General features: G+C 40.4%; 1 protein-coding gene across 1 annotated transcript in view; it reads right to left on the bottom strand.

The window, feature by feature from the left end:
* LOC127362743 (probable G-protein coupled receptor 158) overlaps nt 1-13777 on the bottom strand; it is a 60368-nt gene that overhangs the window by 30608 nt on the left and 15983 nt on the right. The window contains exons 4-5 of the mRNA XM_051398841.1: nt 5868-5970; nt 735-946 (exon numbers count right to left, since the gene is read on the bottom strand). Coding sequence (XP_051254801.1) covers nt 735-946; nt 5868-5970 — 315 coding nt within the window. The remainder of the gene's footprint in view (nt 1-734; nt 947-5867; nt 5971-13777) is intronic.

Below are 13777 nucleotides of genomic sequence, written 5' to 3'. Positions count from 1 at the left end.
CCACAGGAAGGGCACCTTAGAGGGCACTTTATCATGTTTTATCTACCGCAGGGGCACCCATGAGAGCACATTTGCAGCATTTTTTCAAACATGGGGGCACGAAGGGGGGCAGTAAAAAGTAATTAAAGGAGCACTGTGGGGGTTTAGCATTGTTAAAATGTAGGCACTCATGAATGACACATTTTAAAAAATTGCCAAAAAATCCAAGCAAAAGTTTTCCTGACTATGAGTAAAGCTCCAAGAACCTTTCAATACTGGACCCTTGTTAGGATAAGGGACACATTTGTTTAAATTAAATTGCCCAGTGCTCAGTCCCCCAAAAACGGATGTGATGTTAGTCTGTGTAATCAGTCCTGCAGTTTGTACTCTTGTAATGTGATATTGTAATAAAGGGAGTGAATAATGACTGAGTCCGTCTGAGCCAGCTGGGAGATCGCACCAAAACAGGAAATGCACATTTAGAACTATCCATGTGATGTGACTGTACCTTCAGACCCTCTTAACCTGGTAGTTTACCTGCCTTCAGGTTCAAACGCAGACTTTTTGTTGCACAGTTGTAGTCTCCAAGCTAAAATCACATCACTACACTTGACTCCCTCCAGAGCCACAGAGGATTTTATGTTACTACTTTCACAAGCTCATTAGATTAGTAAACCTTAAAGTCCTGATGTGTAAAATTGGTGTAGTTCAAGACCCAACACTCCTCCACAGTGACCTTGTGAGTCCATCCTCACCTTGTTCCTCCTGAAGTGGTAGACCACCACCATGCTGGCCAGGTCCAGCACCATGCACAGACCCTGGAAGGAGGCCACAGCAAGCCGCAGAATACCATCCTCCTGCACCAGGCAAGGTGTGTCGTCCCGGCAGTAGGGGCAGCCCTCGCGGCATGGCAGGCACTTACTGGACACATCAGAGGTCTCGTCTCTGTTAGAGCCCTGCTCCTTACCTGAGGACATGAGACCACTTTAGTTTTCAGTGTTGGGTATACTCACATGCTGTGTGTTCCTGCAGAACTAAAGTATCTGTATGCTTCTAACAGATGAAAAACAGCCTTTTGAAGATTTCGTATCTAATCACAACTCGGACACAGGTCTGATCTACTGCAGCGTTTTAAAGGATTTTCAATATAATTAATTAGCGTTTAGCTGTCACACACTGACATCTTATTAAATGCTAAGTTAATCAATTTGAAGGAGTAGAAATCATCAATCCAATAAATCACAAAGCCTTGGGGGTGATAATTACAAGAATACAGCCTTTAATTAGGCAGACGAGGGAATAATGAAGGAGAGGAGGATAAAATATTGTGACACTGCTCCCTGCATCATTACGTCTGCATAATTGTTGTTATACCAGTATGTCACAATTGGATGTGGTTTATCAAATCTGTCCCTATATTACTTTTACTGTGTCGTTTTAGAGTTCACATTAGCATGACTGGACATGTTCTGTTAAGCGCCTTTGGAACCTGAATTTAATCAATTACATGTAAAGAGACGACAGGCAATGCCAAAAATAAAATTTCTTAATTCTGTGATGCGTCTGCTGTTGCAGGATTTGGAGTCAATATTTAGTTTAAATCCTCTATTTTCACCACACAGACACTGTGCAGCTCTTCTTGAAAATGATACTTGATAAGCATGTAATTCCTCTGTAAGTCCCAGAGCTCATACAGTATGCAAACACTGTGCTAAACTTGTACAGTTCTTCAGCATGATGACAAGAGAATGTGCTGAAAGTACTGAAATAACGGTTAAACAAGTTAAGTTTGGGAACTGACTGCCAAATTTATTTATGCTGATGAATTTATCAAGTGGTCGTGCAGTCACTGATGTGAGAAATCACGTAAAGCAGTAATGTTTTTTTCCAGTTAGTCTCACTGTGTTTAAGGATTTAGAAATGTATAACAAAATTACTTCTGTTCCCCCTTCTGACTGCCTTTTGCTATTTATCTTCTCTGGTTTCCATACATTCACTAACATCCACAATGTGAGTGTGGAATGTTAATGTGAATTTGGATGAAGATTTTGACAACCATCTATTAGGGATGTGACACAAAGCTACTGTATCTGTATCTGTTTATGTCACAAAAACAAGACATTGATTGTCAATGGCCTTACTGTTTAGCTCTGCAAGGTTGGGTGTAGGGAGACCAATTATCCTGGCTGCGGTGTTGGTTATACTTGTGAGTTTGGCCTGATTAGTAACAGGTAACATGTTAAAGAAGCAGGATGGACCGTACAATATATGGAGGGCTGAATAATGCTCTGGTACAACAATAGGAGGTGATGGGGTGCTTGAGTCTTCAGACTTTGTTTTTGCATTGCCTATTGAGTCTATTGTTCTGTGTCACTCCAAGGTATTTAAAACTGTCAAGTTTGGTTATTGATGAGAATGGGATGCTGAAGTGAGAAAAGAACCAATTATTAGTTCCTTTGTTTTGCTGACATTGAGGTGAAGATGGTTATCCTCGCACCACTTGGTGAAGTGTGTAACCGTGCTGTGAGTGCAGAGCAGAGTGTTTATCTGTGAATAGGGTGAGAAGGGCTGTGTCGTCAGTATTTGAGGTAAGTAATGATAGGTGACGGACTGGTGCAGTCATTGGTGTACAATGTGTACAGGAAAGGGTTCAACACACAACCCCGGGTCTCTCGGTGGTGACTGCAGGTGATGTGGTTGTGCCCACCCACACAACCTGCAGTCTTTCACTCGAGAAATTGTGCATGAGATGTTTTAGACAGGGGGAGTGTTGAAGGGGTGTAGCTTCCAGACCATCAGATGCCTTTGAGTCGTGTTAAAAGCAGAGCTTTCCACAAAGAGGATCTTGACGAAGGTGCCGGGGGAATCCAGGTGCTGGAGGAGGTGTAGCAGGCAGTCATAGCATCAACAACTGAGCTTCATTATTGTGGATGCGAGGGCGACGGGGTGGTAGTGGTTGAGGTCTGAGAGCCGGGTTTTTTGTGTACGGGGATTATGGTAGCAGTTTTCCAGAGGGTAGGTATTGAGATAATGTCGCATGATTCCAAGAAGAGTGAGTGAAGAATTGATAAGAGTTCCAGGACGCAGGTCTTCAGCACCCTTGTTGGGGTGACATCAGGCCCAGGGGCCTTGCTTAACTTCTATCGGCTAAGTTGGAGCCATACCCCCTTCTGTGTAAAGGCCAGTACCAGGTTACAGTGCAAGTACCAACATCAGTCAAGCTGTATCCTGTGCAGCACAACTAAATAAAACTGTTATTATTATGTTATTATATAATATAAATGTGGTTGTTTTTCATAGCTGTTCAGAGTGTGCTATCTGCGTATGTCTAAATAATGTATTCACATTAGTTTACACCATGTGTGATTATTAGAAGAGTAAAACTGGTCTACTTAAGACATATGGGCCCACAGTCTGTTCCTAGATTGGATTTTTGAGGGTGAAATCATTGTCCCAGTGAATGGAGAGGGGATAGAAGGAAAGAAACCCCCCTAAGTTGTCATTTCCTTGACTCAGTTTCACACATGTAGTGGGACCAGATGTTCACAGTGATTTTTTGCCTCTTGGTTTGGGGTCAGTTGTCACATGCAAGCAGCACCTGTCACCCATCAGATTACCTATCTGAAGTGATCTTTCACTGCAAAGAAGGTGTTTTTCAGTGACTGCTAGTCTTTAAAGCTGTTGCTGTGGGATTGTCCTCACAATCTCTTTAATTTTACCTGCTCTGCTTGAAGCTGCAGAACTCACTTTGTCTGAATACACACAGTAAACATTTTCAGTGAGAGGAAATTGTAAACTTAAAAGTCTTTAAATGAACCCTAACCCACAAAACATCTGTATAAGATTTTGGATAAAAAAGTAAGTATTAGTAAATATTATATAAGTCAATTGTTGCCGGTCTGTAGATCGGTTTCTGCACATGTTATCAGTGAGATGCATGCACGTAAGGGGGTAGAGGACAAAAAACAATGGCTGTGAATATGTCATTATTTCATGATTACCTTACCACATTTTGGTTTATTATCTAAATTGTCTTTTATGCTCACAAACCTCCACGAGAAGACACAGATCTATCTCTCTGTCTTGTTAAAGACAAAATGTCTAAGATCACAAGCAAAAAGATTGTGACATTAAAATCAAATGTCATGTTTCATGAAGTTCTACTGCACATTTCCAAATAATTCATTTGTTATTGCAGGCTGTGTTTTTCTCTCTCCAGCCTTTCTCCCCTTTGATATCTGTCCTTTTGGCCTGTTGCTAGGGAACAATACAAAATCTGTTTCCAGTCTGGTCTGTTTTCGGGGAATAACAGACAGGTTTCAGGGGGGAAATCAGGGTCGCCAGCTACTGTGACCCAATCTGAGCTGCAGTGATTTTTAATGACGGGTTCTGTGTGGGGTTTGGAAGATGAGGCTCTTCACAGACTGAGTCGTTTGACTAGAGGCCTCATCGCGCTGCATTACAATAAAGCTGCAGCTTAGCATATCATCCCCCTTGGGTCATGTATTGTTGGAGTCAGGGATGAAAACCACCGCAGTTGCTTGATTATCTCGCTCATCAGGGCCAAGCTTTTTGCCGGAGGACACTGCAGCGCTTTCAGGCGAGGTGTCAGAATACAGGCATCCAAAGCACGAGGAGGGAGTTAAAGTTGTGTGTATATATTCAGATATTATCCTTTTCAGCCCATATTAATTGTATCTGTCACACCTGCATTAAATATACGTAATAATGGAAATATGAGAATGACAGCAAGGATCTGCAGGACAAGAAATTTCAATTGAACATTTGCTAAACCCCTCTGCTGAATAGCAATTGTCTAATCATAGCTTAGCAACTGTAAATTTGGGATTTCTTCACACACATAAGTGTAAATATGAAAAAAAAAAGAAAGCAAAGTGTGAGGAGTAAATCAAACCGTGTGTTTATCTGCTCTAATGTAAGAGGACTGGAACATCCACCCTGTGGGATCTAGAATGCTAGTTTATCAGAGATCCATTAGCAGCCTTGTCCCGCTCTGTATTTGGTTTGGGGAGGTTTACATTACACCCTAACACCAGCCAAGCTTGCATAGTGTCAATGATTATTTCTCATCATCGTTTTCTCTGGTAAAACTGAAGCACAGGCCTATACGTGAACCACTTTGTTGCTTGAACAAGTATTTTCAATAGTAAGCATTCAATCCTTAAAGGACATATTAGAACAAACAACATTTTAATACATTTTTTTGTACCATAATACGCAGGCCAATGTAAACATTAAAATAAGTATGATAGCAAGCTACTACTGACCAGATCGGCTACCAACATTTGTCTTTTCAGACAATAAAATCCATGGTTGTTAGCTAGAAATGGAGTCTGCTTTTGTTTACTTTCTTTGGTGAAATCAAAGTTGTTGTTGTTGTTGTTGTTTCAGAAATGACGATGGTAAATCTGCCATTATGCCATGTGAGAATGCAAACACAGGCATGACAGCAGTACTTACGGGTTGTTGGGCTTAGTGAACAGTCAATTAAAGTGTGACTAAGCCTTTATTCAAGTTCATGCCAGTGTGTCTCTGTGTCTGCACAACCACGTTATAATCCAACAGGTGTTTGATTCAGATACCACCTGTGGCTACCACTAGAGCTAAAACCATAGTAGATATTTCCACAATACAGTCAAAATCCTTTGACTGAAGATTGAGGTTACATAACCTCACAAACCCCAGGATACCCATTCAAAGATATAAGAAGAATTTTTAAAAAAATGTGTGCCTGTCAGCTGAAAAAAGAGGTTGTTTTTTTTATTTTTTCATAAATCCCCAAAGCTTGTTTTTGAAAGATTCAAAGTTTTGATCTGACAGCTCGCTACAAAATGTATTTTTATATCACAGAGGGATTTGTAACCTACTTTTAAAGCCATTGAGCGCCACTCGACTTGGATGGTAGAATCCTGTCCGGCACTGACACTTGTACTTGTCCAGCACAAATCCATGGCCAACGATTGGAGTGCACTGGGGGAAAACATGCAGAGAAAGACAGGTGGAGATATAAAAAAAGAATTGGTTGTTATCAACAACAAGAATATGACAGGTGGTAGTTGCATGGGGGCAAAAGTGAGAAGCTGAAGAGGCAATAATGTGGAACAACAGGATGGAGAGGGATGATCAACCAGGATGACTCAGCCAACACAATCCTGTTTTGCTTCTTGAATCCAAAAGCAAGTGGGAGTAAAATTATTCTTTCTGGTATTTAGGATTTCAGAATCAGAATGAAAAATCCTAGGACACGGCAACAAAAGAATCTGTCACAAATGTAATCAGATAATTTCTTTAAAAAAAAAAAAGATTAGGTTGTTTATCATAATAACTGAATATCTGAAGGCTGTTGGAAATAGGTCAGTGTTTACTGAAATTTTACAGGCCAAATTTAAGAAAATAATCTGCAGACTAATCAAGAACAATTGTTAGATGCAGCCCTACAGGAATAAATAAAGCCAATTATATCATCCAGATCTGAAAATATACAAGATGGTGGAAGATGGATGTTATGTAAACATGAGGTTGACATCATAGTCGGTGGGAAGACATTTAAACAGTGATTGTGTTGATTGTTCTCTTCCCACGTTCATTAATATTTTTAATGTTTTTGGCTTCAACATGCCTCTAGAGTAATGAGCTATCTAGTACTGGAGCTTCCAAATATTTGCAAATTAAATACTGTCAACATCTGGATGATTCATGGCGACTACCAATGGCCTTACAGTTTACTGTCAGAGAATGCTGTTACATTTCTAATGAAAAAGACTAAACAGAGACTACAGTGTTTTTCAGATTCTTCATCTATCACTGCAATCAAAGAATTTAAATATTATCCAGGGTGTCAATAGTCAAAACAGACATCACAAGCTGAATAAAGTATGGTTTCTATGTGTTTTCACTGCCTGCTGTTGATTACACTTCTTCTCAGGCCCACTGCTGAGGTCTCCGTTAATGAACTTGTTTCAATCATGTTATTGAGTCTCCTACATCGTCTACATGCTTTTCTGCAGCGCAAAGCGTCAGCAGACGCCCCACTTATAAACATGCCTGCTGTCAGGGGAAATCACAGGGCTTTGCCAAGTAACAGGGAAACTAATTAATATCTAAATTAAGAATTAGGGGTTGTTTGCAGAATTAAAGCGTGTCTGCATAATTCCAGCTTGCATTGATAACTGTGGGAGCTACATGGGCTTACGCACCATCTGGAGCGAAAAACATGCTCAGCGACACGCATACACAGGAACCAGTATGGATACTGCACACTCATGTGAATGCACATATCCCTGTACTAAAATAAAGCTGCAATAAATTTGACATGAATGTTCATAAATAGTGCATTATATTGCATGCTAACAGTAAAAACAGTATATCTCCTCTGGGACGACTGCTGTGGAGAGCGGCAGGACTGCACTTACACTCATGAATCAGTTACAGCCACAGATAAAGTCTTTTTATTTTTCTGATACTCAAAGTAGAGCCCATGTTGAAGCATTAGTTTGATATTTTGGGAAAGATGCTTATTCACTTTCTTGCTGAGAGTTAGATGTGTGTTAAGCTACATGTAGAGCCAGGAGGTGATTCGCTCAGCGCAGCATAAAGACTGGAAGCAGGAGAAACATCTAGTCTGGCTCTCTTCTGGGGCTGCACAATTAAGCGCAAATATTTTCAAAATCACAATATGGCTAAAATGCAACTTTTGGACAAAGGTAAAACGTTTGATAAAACAGGATTTTAATGAGGTACTGCAGTTCTGCAGAAATGGCCTCATCTACAAATTTTGTTCTCCAAAACAAGTTTGTCTGGTACCAACCCCAGCTTGGTTTTTCAGTGAAAATTTAATTTGTGATGCAAAAGGTGATCATTCCCACACTAATCGCAAATCATATCACAATATATGTCAAAATAATTGCGATATGATGTCTTTACCATTTCATCCAGCCCTACTCTCTTCAGAGTTAAAAATTAGGCCTATGAGCACCTCTAAAGCTCAGTGACTAACATGTATCTCATTTGTTTGCATACAGATGAAACAAACTTGGTGCTGTTAGGTGTATTTTTTAACCTTAATGCAAGCTGTTTCCCCTAGCTTCCTGTCTTTATGCTAAGCTAAGCTAACCTCCTCTTGGAGGCTACCTCTGCCTCCAGCTATACTAATGTTGCATACACGCAGTGTCAGCAGGACGGGAAAATCAGGAAAACCTCCTCTTATCCCGACTTGGGATATCATTCCAAGATGGCTACCCCCACTGCTAACCTTGTAGTCACATCATTCATTTAAATAAGCTACTTATGCTGCTTTTGTGTGTGTCCTTGTGTTACCTATTTGGAGCACTTTTCTGAGGTGAAACCAGATAAAACCAACCATGTAGCCTATAGGTCAGTGTGTAGGTGCTTTGGTTTAATGTTAATTCCTTTTACATTTAAAGGGGAAAAACAAATCCAATGTAAAACATATTTGAATTTGTTATTTCAGTGGTAGTCTCGTCTAACTAAATGTCATTTTTTTAAAGATTTATTTGTATGTGTTTAGTCTTCTGAATTGGGAAAGCTCTGCATGCTAAAGCTTCCCACTGAACTTCTGCACATATCAGGTGTTTTTCAAAGCTGACAAGCAGCCCCAAATCTCTAAACTTGGAAGCAATGGCAGTAAGGATGGGCTGTAGAGGGTATAATTGTCTGAATAAAGTGCAAGGTGTTGTCAGAATAAACAGATATGCATATCTGTTTTACCACGGTAAATCATTGCTCCAGTGTTGCACCAGTGAAGACAAGCAGGCCTGGTAGTTATGATGCATGTTTCCACTTTTTGGAAGAAAGAATATGAGCTTTACACCTCGGAGACCTCAGCTCTATCTTTTTTTGCGTTTTTCTTTTGAGGTATTGACTGACTGGTACTGCAGGTACTGCTTCGAAATGTGAACTGTGTCAGATGGGGATCCTTAAAGCTATTTTGGGTTTAGCTGTAAAATACTGAACAGCCAAAAAATTGAGAAAAGATACGAGCAAAATGATGGTACAATTTACAAAATATCAGCCAGTTTGTAGTTACATCCTTCTTGGACTTTTCTATCTTTTTATTTTCAGCCTCTCCCCTCTAATAAGGGAAATCCAAGGATAATGGCCTTTAAAGGCATAAATGTTACAGTGGCTTTTATGAAAACGATACAGTGTCAACCACAAAGCAAGAGTACATATGAGAGGGAAGATTTTGGAAGATTTGTTGCATTTCCATTACTGTAAAAATATTAAACAATGGACAGCAGTTACAGTGGCATAATTCTCACTATCACTATTTACTGTAATGCATAATTTTAACCTGTACTGGGAACATTTGAATGCACAATAAAGCCATCTTACAAGACATAATGAAAAAGACTAATCTACAGCCACACTAGAAGCTCTGTGAGGCTTAGGCACAGCAGTGCTTTGAGCTTAATGCTAATATCAACATGCTGATTGGCAAGTAATGTTTACCATGTAGACCATAGCTTACTTTAGCATGTTAGCATGCTAGCATTTGCTAATTAGCACTAAACACAAATTACATTGGCTCATGGTGGTGCTAAAGGAAGAGTCTGGGGATCACCAAAGTCAGTAGGATTCATCCACTGGCAATTTCATGCAGGGTGAAGTGGAAAATCCAGAGATGGGTGGCATCCTTGTTTCCCCTCATTGACTCATACAGTTGATCTGAAAATAGAGGAACTCTCAGCCTCATTTCAAAGAGGTGGGTAAACCAGGAGGGAGTTTACTTGGGTTTCCCCCCGCTCAGCTCCTGATCTCATGGCAATTCATCCAATAGTTGTTTAAACTAGCATGGCACGCCCACGTAAAACTCATACTAAGGCGCCACACAACTAGCGTGGCTAAAAATAGGTCTGCAGTATGAGAGTGTCTCATACTCCCGAAGAGAGGCAGATTCACTATATTTATGCAAATAAAGTACGAGTGACTTCGCTCTGAACAGAAATTAAACATTTCCAGACTACCACAAAAACAGCAGTGAGTGCATAGTCCAAAGGAAACTGGGCACACACACAACAGTTGGTGTTTTGCTTCTCATAGCCAGGTTCATAAATGCTACAGTCCTGTGGGCTGATGAGTCATGCTTCATGGTTTTGAAGTTTCTAAGTTCAGATGTCCAAACAATTACACTATATGTGATACTGCTACAGAAACAAACATGTAGCTTTAAGTGATTAAATTCTAAAACAGTATTATGAATTTTAAATCACAATTTGTATAATAAAAAACACAAACTGAGCAAGCCGCCGTTCATCTACTGCTGGAGCAAATCTGTGCCAGGTTTATTCTCTCTAAGGAGATAAGCATACCTGTGAAATTAAAGTTTACAAAACAGGAAAGGGGCACTGCTTTGAGCTATAAAGCATGATATTTTTTATTCCTCCAACCAAGCAACCCAGAATGAATCTGGGTCGTGGCCAGGACGTTTTCTACCTCTCTGACTGGAGGAGCAGGTGGCGAGCCAAGGACCCAGCCTGACTGAAGGCCCCAAACACAGTTGGAGTCCAACTTTGATACTTTCCGCCAGGCAAAAAAGATAATATAGATAGATAGATAGATAGATAGATAGATAGATAGATAGATAGATAGATAGATAGATAGATAGATAGATAGATAGATAGATAGATAGATAGATAGATAGATAGATAGACATAATAGCACAAATAAGGCAAATTGAGGAATTGTCCGACCAGTCAACCGCACACACTCACGCTAATAGACATAAATATTCGCCAGCAGCATTTGTTATGAAATTTTCTGCTTACTCCAAAGGAGGCAGAGACTCATTAAGACAAGACATGCCAAGGGACACTTAGGGAGGGATGCTTATTTTACCTTCACTGGGCTCTGTGCATCCAAATTGTTACATTTATTAAACCTGTCTCTATCACAAGCAGAAGCAATTTTTGGTTCCCAAGTGCATTTTAGAACACAGCAAATAAGAGTGTTTATGCCCAGTAATTTCAACCTTGTATGATAGACGTAAAGTTTTTAACCTACCTACATCACATCTCTCAGAACTTGTTCAAGTACAGATCCCATGAGTATAATACCCAAAAAGACATGCTTGTCACACAGGAGATTGACAAGGACCATCAAGACTTGATTAATGTCACCCAATACCCCCAAACTGCCTCACTAGCACACCACCCCATATGCCGTTTATCACCAGTGCTGCTTTTCTCAGCAAAATTATACACCAGCATGCAGCAACACACACACACACACACACACCTAAAGGCAGGGAGTTTAATGGTGCCAAGGCCAGCCTCGTTTTTCCTCAGCCACTATGAAAGGAGTATGAAACGGTCGTTTGACGTGTCTCAGTTTGATGGATCACCTTCATCAGACCGCAGGCTGAAAGTGTGAAAGTATTTTATAATTGCACCTTACTTTGGATGCAGCGGGGGCTTTTAATTCCACTTTTTTCCCACTTGACTGACATGGTTCAAGGTTGCATTGCCAATCACAGAAAGCACTAAAGACTTATCCCTTAGGAAGGGCGCCCTGGGGAAAGGATGTTTTATTATAGAGCTGAGACCAGATCCTGACATTTTCTCAGACTATGTATGATTTATCAATGGAATTTGATCATTAAAATTAAAATTTTGAGGAAAAATATACCCTGACATACTTTAATAAGGTGGTTATAAATGTAACCAGTCTGTGATGGTTTATGCATTATGGCAGTAGTCTTATGATATTAACACAACTCCACATATTAAATAAAACATAAGTGCCCTATTTTCCTGAAACTGGGCGCAAACACACACAAAAAAACACCAACTGAAAACCAGACTGAATTACCATGTTGTTTCCCTTCATTAGCCTAATTTAGTCTAACATTGTGTCCTGTGAGCCGACTGCAGCAATCTCATCCACAGCTGTCACTGTTATTATTGCCATACTCAGTATTTTTTGTTGAAGTAGCTAAATAACTAGCTAGCTATGTACAAAGACAACCTCCCCATTTTTCTCCAACAACCATCCAACCATGACCACACTGCAAGCTCAATTCTGATTTATTGCTCAGATTGGATTTTTCTTGTTTGGCTGTTCACATTATTTGTTAAATGCAGCCCATATCAGAATTGAAAAAACAGATCTGAGTAACATATCAGCAAAATCGCAGATTTGGGTCACATGTGCCTGCAGTGCATGCAGCCTAAGTTACACCCCTCACGCACAAAGTGTCTAGCGGCTACATTGCATTATGGTCTTATGAGGCTTCTCTCAACTAGGGCTTTTCTGGGATGGACTTTTTGTATAATTGATGAATGTCACTGTATGGTGATGAGTCTTAAAAGAAGCCATTGGTTTTTGATTTCTAGGGACTAATGCCTTAATTTGTTGTAAATTGTTCTGCAATTAAAGTCCTTTGTGGCTAAACTGGATATATTCCCGTTTACTGCAGGAAAAATACTACAAATTAGACCCAGTTGTTTTAAAGGTATACTTTTTTGACAGAATTATCTTTGAAATATTAATTTATTTATCTTTCCGTAAATACTGAAATATCAAAACAACAATCATAACATTGAAGCCCTATAAAACCAACTAGCACTTGCTAATGTGTCTAACAAGTACAAAACAACAAGTTTTAGTGGAGCCACCAGCAGAACGTCACACAACTATTTCACTTGATACTGTCACACAAAGAGTAAAACATCCTTCTCATGTGAGTGAATACAATTCTCCACAGACTGAAGTAGCCTGACACCTAAAAATGAATTATCTGTAACTTTCACATGGAGGCCCCTCATGTTTGGACTGCAGCTGGTGGTACCTGTTTCAGTTTTCTCATCGTGCTATTTGATAAAAAGCTGTGAACACGACACCAAGATGGGAGTTGGCAAGAGAGAAAAGTAAGGAGAGGGAGAGAGAGAGAGGGAGAGCACTCTGCATCCCTCAGAGATCTATAAATACACTGAAAGCATTAAACCCTAAAAGCATTACAATCACTCTGTCCCCTGGGCAGGGAATCTGCCTGCTGCTGTTTCACAAGACTACCAACCACTGAAACAGTGGATGTCTGAGGAGAAGAGACCTTGGACTTAAGCCTGTCTGGAATTTCTCCATCAATGTAGGAGGCAAAACTGCGATATATAGTCAGTTATTGATTGGTGGCTTGTCGCGGTTACAGTGCTGTGACTAGAGATAGAGTCACCCAGAGGGCTGAGCTGAGTGCTGCTGTTGGTTTCCTGCACCCTTAAACGACATTAGCTGAGGGAGCAGAGGTGATGGGATTGTAAATCCAGAAATTTAGGGCTGTGATTTATATTTAAGTTGGTTAAGGGGGTGAAATATTAAAAATGTTACCACTTATTGGCCTTGCAGCCTTCGGAAATGTGTCAGGAGTAAAATGCAAGTCTCAATTGGCATTTTACGACTTATGAGATGAGCCCTCTGCTTTCCCACACAGACATCTGGGCGGGTGGTCCCCAGCTCCCTGCGTGGACTCAACTGGGAGGCCTCACTCAATTAAGATCCAACTGCTGCCTCCGACTTGACAGGCTCTTACATTTTACCGTGGCAGCCGCCGAGCTGCAGGCAACAGATTAGAGAGTGAATGGTGTTTCTCTGTGGAGGATGAATTCTCCCTGACGACTGTCCCTCTCTGCTGTCACTACTTATCCCTGCCTCCCTGTCTAGTCCTGCTCTCCATCCTATATGCATAATGCACAATGCATGCGTCATCAGCCTAATTAAAGATCAAAGAAGAAATATGCCAGACTTGCTTGAACATATTCATATT

The sequence above is a fragment of the Dicentrarchus labrax genome, unplaced genomic scaffold (assembly GCF_905237075.1).
Source record: "Dicentrarchus labrax unplaced genomic scaffold, dlabrax2021, whole genome shotgun sequence".
Classification (NCBI taxonomy): Eukaryota; Metazoa; Chordata; class Actinopteri; family Moronidae; genus Dicentrarchus; species Dicentrarchus labrax.
The sequence above is the reverse complement of the archived record's forward strand: the minus strand, read 5'-3'. Positions and strand labels throughout refer to the sequence as shown.